The 9,678-nt window shown below is 37.0% G+C and overlaps 1 protein-coding gene across 1 annotated transcript in view; it reads right to left on the bottom strand.

Annotated features, from left to right (window-relative positions):
• Positions 1 to 1,451: 1,451 nt before the first annotated feature.
• ANKRD50 (ankyrin repeat domain 50) overlaps positions 1,452 to 9,678 on the bottom strand; it is a 31,178-nt gene continuing 22,951 nt past the window's right edge. Inside the window, exons 4-5 of the mRNA XM_077861112.1 lie at positions 6,112 to 9,662; positions 1,452 to 4,515 (exon numbers count right to left, since the gene is read on the bottom strand). Of these exons, the coding sequence (XP_077717238.1) occupies positions 6,115 to 9,662 (3,548 nt within the window). The 3' untranslated portion in view covers positions 1,452 to 4,515; positions 6,112 to 6,114. The remainder of the gene's footprint in view (positions 4,516 to 6,111; positions 9,663 to 9,678) is intronic.

Genomic DNA, 9,678 nt, shown 5'->3' with positions numbered 1-9,678 from the left:
CAGAGACACAGGAGGAGGGACAAGCAGGCCCATGCCGGGAGCCCGACGTGGGACTTGATCCCGGGACTCCAGGATTGGGCCCTGCGCCAAAGACTGATGCGAAACCACTGAGCCACCCAGGGATCCCCAGTAAAAGCTTCTTCTGAACATTGCAAATATATCCTTCTACGAATATGTTTCATAATTTAAGTTTTGTCAATGTGAGAATGACTGTACATTTGAGTAGTACTCTAAACATGCAGTAAATTTCAAATGACTCCATTTTAATATTGGATAGTTTTAATTTTACTGTACTAGTAAGATAGGTCAGCAGAAACCCTATCTTGAAAGTAAGATTAGTGCATATATTTGCTTAATGGAAATTTCCCCCCAAATCCAGGAATCTAAGCCTTCATAATATCTAACACTACTATTAGTTGGAATCCTCCCAACTACTAGGGCAAAAGAGTTAAAACCTTAGTCATTGCCAAGTTCTCACAGTGTATTTCTTTGGATTACCAGCTAGAAAATTCCATAGAAGTTTGTTAACCAGTCTTTTTCAAAATTCTCCTAAGTACCTCACAATTTGTGTTTAAACATTGTTATTAAAAAGTTTGAGGGATGCTTGGGTGGCTCAGCAGTTGAGTATCTGCCTTGGGCTCAGGGTGTGATCCCGGGTCCTGGGATAGAGTCCTGATAGAGTCCCACATCAGGATCCTTGCAGGGAGCCTGCTTCTCCCTCTGCCTATGTCTCTACCTCTCTCTTTTTGTGTCTCTCATGTATAAATAAATAAAATCTTTAAAAATAAAAATAAAAAATGTTTGAGTCAGATTTTTATTAATCCATTTATAAAGAATATATGTAATTACTGTAGAACTCTATAATTATCATAAAATCACCTAACACAGAATTCCTTGCTGGCTTTTGCACAAACCTCTTTAGAGTAATATATTGTATATGTTCACACAAATATAGATACATGCATATGATGTTGTGTTCTGGTGGGAGAGGCAGATCATGAAGTGACCCAACTTTACTAAGAATACATAGAAATTTATTTAGAAAAGGACCATATTTGCAATTAACTCCAAAATATCAAATGTGAGATGGCCATAATATTCTAATGACCAAGGAGCATGCATGTACACAACTGATTGGATTACTGCAATTTCAGAGTCATGAAATCTGACATGGTGACAACAGTAATAACAGTTATTAGGTGAAAAAAAAACAAACCACTAAGTCCTTATAGTAACTTTTAGATGACATAAGTCAAGTTCTTTTTGTTTTTCCATCTTTCTTTGTGAAGTTCTTATATCTCTTTTTTTTTGGTAAAATGTTTCCAAATTCGTCTTCTCAGTATTTATTTAAAATAAGTCAAAAACTTAAAACTGATACTTGTTTTTTTTTTTTTTCTGCAAATGTCATGCATGTTCTGTTGGGTCAAGGATTAAAATTAAAACAAGATATCCTCTGTAGAGCAAATATATTTATTATGCACTTTCATATACATAGGGATTTTTGCTTAATATAATACAAGGAATAAAATAAAACTTTTACAATGTGAAATTCAATGTACATTTTAGGCTATTTACATACCCCAAACCAAGGAAAAAATAAAAAAAAAAAGCATTTGTCTGCAACTACATTTGCTGAGAAGTGTAAATGGAGAACATTAAGCAAAACAAACATTTGCATAGCCAAACAATATTGAGCAAATTATTCACTCCTGTTTTTAAAGTAGTGAATTATTTTTGGTAAGGATTCCAGTAGGGGTGTGGAATGAGGAAGAGAGACACAAGATACTGGCTGTACTCTGCAGTACATTGGGGTTCCAGTCAATTTTCTTTCCAAAGCCTTTCCAACATATATTCAGATCTTAGTTTTTCTTTACTGTATTTTTTTTTTATCACTTCCCTTATTACCAGCTCATGACTTTTAGGGAATGGGCATAGATGGAATGTTAAAAAAAGTTATAAGCACATGGCATTATAGGTGTGTACTGACATCAGGTGATTTACAAAATTTAAACATTTTGATTTTTAAAATAGCTATTTAGACATTTTAAATTGAGGGGGCTATTTTTTTACTCTTAATGAAGCAAAAGCCACATTCATTCATGTTATTCAATCCCCCACAAAAACAAATAGGCAAAGCAGGGCATCTTCAGCACCCTTATCATCCTTATCCTAACTAAAAGCCATTTCTTTCCTATTCCAAAACACAATACAAAAAAATCCAGAGGAGTACTTACTTGTGAAAATCATATTTTTCCAACATATTCTCTTCCTACCAACTGTTTCAAGTGTACATAATATGGATATGAAAACATTCAGCTCTTTGAAAAACATAAATCCCTTATGTAATGAGTCATATCTTTGCCCTTTGGCCACAAGGTGCATTTTTGTAAAAAACAATAAAATTAAATAAATACAATTCCAATAATTCAAAGTTATAGAAAAACTGGCAGCTTTCAGGGTTCTCTTTCTAAAGAAAAATACACCTAATAAGAAATTAGAGCTTCATCTTCTACAGTAATGTAAATGTACTGTATTTGAGATACGAGTAAGATTGGTTCTAATAATAGTATGTATTCATATTTATCAATAGAATCATTAACACTTTTAAGGCTACTTTGCAAGAGTCCTATTAAGTGTATTTAATAAATGTCCCATGGGGACAAAAATTCAATACTTGAAACATTCACATTCGAGTTATCAATATTGCCATGTCATCTTATATCGATTGAACTTCTCTCCTATTCCTGATTATGACTTACCGATGACACAAACAAAATGTGTTTTGCTGACTTTAAAAAGTAAATTAGAAAATAAAAACCTTACACGAAGATTCAAGTGAAACACTTATCACAACCAATTACACGTTTCTATTTCCGTGAACAATGCATCACATGTGTCCTTCATAGATGAGGATGACATTACTGACCTCTGTTACGAAGACCTTTGTTACTCAAGATTTTGCTCTAGTAGCAGTGTTTTTATGCTGAATCTCCAAATTCTCTTTCCTCATTCCTCTTTCTTATCAACAAATGCACATGGGAAAATAGAATTTCTGGGCTGTCTAAAATTCACGGGGCTTATCCAAAAATCAAACCCACAACAATGGCTTCTCAACAATAAATTCTAACCTTTCCAGACATCACACAACCCACCTAAGTCAGCTCTGCTGGTTTAGTCCATCCAGGATGCCCAGGCTGTGGGTCCCCTGCTCATTTGGGCCAGTCACCTTGGTTTTCCTTGGTCATAGACTTCACCTTTAACCCTACCATCCAGTTATCCTGTGAGCAACTGGCCAAAGAAGAAAACAGGAAAGAGTATGTGGACAGAAAAGTGCAAATCTATCACTATCATTTACCAAAACTCAATTAAAAAAAAAAATACACATGTGCTGTGACTGGCAGGTTAGTGGTGTCACCTGTGAAGGACCCACATATTACGTTCATTAGAAATATTCACCCAGCTACCACTAAAACTGCTTCAATTGATTTTGAGTGGGGGCTATTTTGGTCATTCAATGATTTACAAGATAGAAACAACTGAGAGAGAAGCCAGCATGAAATTTACACTGGTCAATTCTATTTAACTGGACAGGAGATAAGTGTGGTCGATGAATTGTTCAGGGATCAAAAATCTACCCTCAGGTGCATCTCCTTCTATGTACACTCGCCCTGAGGCACAGCCTTGTCCCTGAGAATTTCCATGCCTCAGAAATGATGGGTGGACTGACTAGTGAGTGGAAGGTGAAATTGCATCCCAGTGAATGAAACAGAACTTTGTTCTGCCTATAGTCTGTTTTGTTATTTCTTTCTTTTTTCTTTCTTTCTCTCTCTTTCTTTTTTTCATCCTTAGCCAGAGATTAGGAGGATTCTACTGGGAAATTCAAATTTAAACTACTTAGAGCAGCTCCCTAAAACACTAGAATTATTTTTTAAAACTGTCAACAAACCATTTTTCACCTCAATGTGGCATTAAATAGAAACACATGTTCAACCAATGCTGAAGGTGTACTGAACATAAAATAGTTGCATGATTTATTTTATTGAGCAACATTTTTTAAGATACAAGAAACAAGCCATACACTACAACAATGCAAATGTGACTGAAACAATATGCTTACGTTTCGTTTGCCACTAAAAAGAAAAAAAAATAAATACAAAGAACACTGCCTTTTCGTATATAATTGATCATGGCACATGCACATTTATCAAATCTTAACTTAAATTTTTTTCTCAGCTTTTATCAGCGAACTGCAGTATATACCTGCATTTAAAAACAAAAGTGCTTATTCTTGTGTAGTGAATACAAAGCACACAAAATGAAATTTTTTAAGCACAGAGGGTTACATTGAGAAGGCAGCCTTACTATTTAGGCACATTACAGTAATTAAGGTAACTGTACTGCAGATATCACATTCTTCATTTTTTTTTTCAGCAAATCAACAGGCATTTTATGTTTTCATCCAGTAGCTGAAGAACCACTCCAATCACAATGTCTTCTGTTTCACAGAGTAGGAAACTAATGTAAAAGTTAAAAAAAAAAATTAATTTCTACATTATACTTACTATATAGCTACATGTAGTTTTAAGACCATATATAATTATAAGTACATATAATTATATATAATAGTATATATATATACATATATATATATATACTATGTGAAGCAAAGTAGACACATCAATTAGAGATTCATTATTCAATTTAGAAATCACTTTTAAAGATTCCACACAATGTTTACCCTAATTCATGTGTTTTATTGTTTAATATAGATTTATGCTTTGCCTTTACAAAAGATATCATTAGAGTTAGAGAGTTGTACCATTAGAACTAAACATTCTTAAAATAAATCACATTGCAGAATGAACTACTTTATACAAATTATTTTTGAATGGGATTTGACCAGTCATCCATCTATTCATATTGAAGGGTATTTACTATTAGAAAGCACAGGAAGTTTATAATTTATAATAATGCTTCACCTAAAATACCCCTAAAATATAGCTCCAAAGACAAAGAAGGGAAAGGAGGAAATACCAGTTTGCTAAAGTAAAGAGTACAATTCTGTTAGAGGATGAAAAATGATTAAGCAAAGTGGGATAAATATACTTGCAGTATAAATTAGCAAAGATTCCTAATGAAACCTTGGAATTTATCTCAATGGAGAGAAATGTGCTTCTGAAAAAGTATCTATTATATAAAATTACGTATATACTTTCTCATTAACTTCCCCTATGTAAGTAGTGAAGCATCCATTGTAGTGTAAAGAAGTAAAAGGTTTTATTTAATAAATATGACTTTATTTTGATCTTTAAACATAATTCTTATGTCTAAGTATAGGCCCTAAATACCCTCTTACCAATACACCCAATTTATCATCTTCCCTCACCTATTCTTGGTGTGTGCAAATTTTACTCGGAAGATTCTTAAGAGATGTGTCATCATAAAAGCTACTTTGTGCTAAGTCTTTGACTTCTTCCAGGGTGAGAAGGAAGGAAATTAACATTGACTACCTATCTACTAAGCACTACATACACTATTTTATTCAAATAAAAATGTGAGTATTACAGAAGTGGTCCTCTCCCCTCCATTACCATCAAAGAACTTTAAAGAGGGGAAATGACTGTCTCGAAAGAAATTCTTAATCAGAGATCCGTAAGTAGTATATTCGTTCATTCATTTATTCATTCACTCATCCACTCGTCCATTCACTGACTCAATATATTTTCACCGAGAAAAGACTATAGGTCAAACAGTATTCCAAGTGCATGGAATATGGCAGAGAACAGATAAAAATCCCTTCTTTCACAGAGTTTACATTTTAGTTGGGAAGAGACAAATAAACATAAAATACATAATAATAAATAAAATACATGAAGTATGCTAAATAGTAAGTTCTTTGGATAACAAAAAGCAGGAAAGGAAAAGAATGTTGGTGGTGGGACAATTCAAATTCACAAGGAAGCTAAAGGCAGGTTTTGCTGAGAAAGGGGATGGCATCTGAATAGAGATTAGGTGAGAGAATTAGCCATGTGACTAGGAGGGAAAAAGAGTATCCTCAGTAAAGGGAACCATACTTTGGATAGTTTATTCTTTAGGTTGATGAAAAGTTACCTTTTATAACGGTGTTTCCTTTTTATAGTTGAAGCTAGGGTCAGAACCCTCAATCTGAAGCTTCAGGGCTTGCTTAAGGCTTAATTCCGTCTCTGAGGAAGGATATCCTTCTAACACTTCCTGATGCCCTCTGTCTTGTATTGTCCTTGGGACTGAAACTCTACCAAGAAAAACCTGGTTGCTCTGAAGATGATAATTTGGATTTGTCATTATTCCATTTCTCTTCTTCTGCTCCCCACTTTGTTGATGAATAAGAAACTGCTGCTGAGATCGACCAATTTCTTGCTGAGTCGAAGGTACCATAATTTTGCACTGAGATTCTGCTGGCATTTGTTTAGGTGGTGCACTAGTCCCAGATTTGGCTGGAGGCCCTCTTTTATCAAACTGAGTCATTTCATATTCTAAAACCTTTGGCTGTGAAGAATTATTTTGTTTAGCTTTTTTCCCAGGTGCTCCAGATTTGCTGGAATTTTCTGATTTCCCTCCTTTATTTGTTTTCGTCGACTTCAAACTGGGTTTTACCTGACTCCACTCAAATTCACTACTCGGTGAATTATGGCTCTGTCCCAAGGATTGTGTTGTGGAAGACGGAGAAACAATTGACTGTCGACTTCTACTGCGCGGCAATGAATGCTGCTGAATTTGTTCTGTAAATGACAGGCTATGAAAGCTATCAATTGGTACTGTTTGAGCTGTTGCTGTAGAGGAAGTAGTTCTCAAAGATGAATTTTTTGAGCTTTTCAGGGAATTATTTGACAATGACGACTTCTGACGATCGACTGTAGAATCTGGAGATTCTGAAGGAGAACTGAATGCGTGAGCTGGCCCATTAGGTAAACCACGGAGTGAAGGCTGCATATCCCCTCCACCAGTACTGCCAGAGCTATTTGATTTGATTGTTAACGACTGCATTTTTGAAGATACTGATTGCAGAGGTTTTTGCTCCATCGTATGAACGGGAGAGGGGGAACAGCCATTCAAACTAGATGCACCGTATTTTTCTAATAATTTGATTATTTGAGAATGTCCGTTTTTGGCTGCAACACGCATAGCAGTGCGTCCGAATTGATCAGCATGGTTTGGATCAGCACCGTGCTCTAATAAAACCTGCACAACATCAATGTGCCCTTCCTGGGCTGCAATACAGAGTGCAGTCGCACCCTGATTACAAGTGTGGTCAACTATGGCACCATGCTCGATCAGAAGCTGGACCACTTTTACATGGCCCTGCCAAGCTGCAGACTGCAAAGCAGATCTCTTTTCGTTGTCCGCAGCATTGATGTCAGCATGGTAGGTTATCAGAACCTGCACCATTTCCAAATGGCCTTGCCAGCAGGAAACATGAAGTGCTGTCCTTCCTTCGGCATCACTCGCTTCTACATTTGCACCATTTTCTAGAAAATACTCAGCCATTGTAAGTTGGTTTTCTAGGGCCAAAATATAAAGCGTAGGCCTCCCATCAGCATCCTTGTAGTTAACGTCGGCTCCATGGCTAAAAAGTAATTCAACAATGTCCCTATGCCCTTCTAATGCAGCAACCCGCAGTGCATTTCTTCCATCGTAACCTCTTTGATCAATGTTGGATTTATTTTCCAATAATATTTGAACACAATCATAATGACCCTCTTGTGAAGCTAATATGAAAGGTATTCGTCCATCATTATCAATCTCATTTGTTCTAGCACCTTGTTCAATAAGTGCTTCACATATTAATCTGTGACCTTCAAAAGCTGCCATATGCAAAGGTGTCCACCCGGCATCATCTCTGTGATTTTCATCTAACCCTCTATCCAATAGAGTACGTACTACCTCAACATTTCCTTGGGCTGAAGCTATGCTGAGGACTGTCCTACCTTCACTATCGATGCTATCCACGGCTGCACCCCAAAACAAAAGAGTGTTTACAACTGAGGCATGGCCCATAGAAGCTGCCGCTAAAAGGGGTGTACGACCATTGTTATCTGTGTGGTCCACATCTGCTCCCCCTTCTAGAAGCAAGTCAACCACGTCAACATGTCCTTCATAGGCAGCTACCAGCAGTGGAGTCATGCCATCTTTATCACAATGATCTACTTCAGCACCTCGATCAATTAAAAGACTAACAACCGATGCATGTCCTTTACTTGCAGGCACACAGAGTGCAGCTACAGAGAGTGCAGTCCTGCCATCAACATCCTCATGATTCACTTCTGCTCCGTGGTCCAGCAGGTGTTCGACAATTTCTCTATGTCCCATATATGCTGCTGCTATCAAGGCAGTTCTGCCTTCATTATCAGCTTTGTTGACTTCAGCACCATGTTGTAGCAAATTCAGTACAATATCCTCATGTCCTCCCCAAGCTGCTGCTCTCAAAGCTGTTCGGCTATCAGCATCTGCACAATCCACTTTTACGCCAGCATAAAGTAGTGCAGAAACTACCTCAGTATGGCCACCCCAAGCAGCAGATCTTAATGCTGTCCAACCATCTTGATCAGTATGATTAATATTTGCACCACACCCAATCAAACAATTAACCACCTTGGTATGTCCTTGTCTAGCAGCTAGGGTAAGTGGTGTATGTCCATGTGCATCTTCTATCTCTAAATCTGCTCCCCTGGAGACCAGTAAATTCACTACATCAAGATTGCCACTGTATGCAGCATTAGCCAATAATGTTCTTCCATTTGAATCACACTGATTTACTGAAGCTCCATTATCTAATAATGTCCGAATGGAATCCTCTCGTTCTAAGGCTTGTCGGACTATGCACGATGTGCGATCGTCTTCACTGTTGACGTGAGCACCAGCTTTAACCAACAGCTGTAGCACTTCTTGTTCCTTGGGAATTAGAGTAGACAGGGAATCTCTGACAGGTGTACCATTCCATATCATCCAGAGAGCTAACTCAGCTGTCTCCAACTGTAAGTTTGAGTTAATTAAATGCAATGCAAATTCTTGTGCTTCCAATGGTGTTAAATTCTTGGCTTGACAGGTATAACTCATGGCCAACATTCTGTGTCCTTCTGCTGCATTACATAAATACTTCTGAGTGCAGTGTTTCACATCCAGAAGCCACTCTGCAAAACTATAGTGAAACAGTATTTTAGTATTTCCTAGTCCATCAACAAGAAGTTTGGAGAGGACATCTAACTTACGTTGGAAGTCTTCCAAGGTTAATGACATATTTTTAGTCCATACTGCATGATATAATTCCGTGATGGTCAATGGCCGGCAGGCTGCAAGAATCACATTCAAAATGGGCTGAACTTTTGCAAACTGTTTCCTTACGAAAAGTCGCTGACACAGCCAGAGATATAGACCATTTAGAGTTCCTGGGATGTCACGAATCTCTCTTAACATAATAAAGTTTTCTACGACTCCATCTAGAACTCGTTCTAGATAAAGAAAGCATCCGCTGCTTTTAATGTGCAGTTGATTTAACATCTCTGCGGTTTCTTTTGTGAGGTGTTGTCGCAAAGCTTCTTCTTGATCTAAACGATGAAGGATGTACTGCTGAACATCCTTAACAATGTATGCCTTCCGAAGGTCATCTAAGCTTATTTTCCGAAAACCTAGAGAGACAAAAAA

The sequence above is a fragment of the Canis aureus genome, chromosome 20 (assembly GCF_053574225.1).
Source record: "Canis aureus isolate CA01 chromosome 20, VMU_Caureus_v.1.0, whole genome shotgun sequence".
Classification (NCBI taxonomy): Eukaryota; Metazoa; Chordata; class Mammalia; order Carnivora; family Canidae; genus Canis; species Canis aureus.
This window is presented reverse-complemented; position numbering and strand designations above follow the sequence as displayed.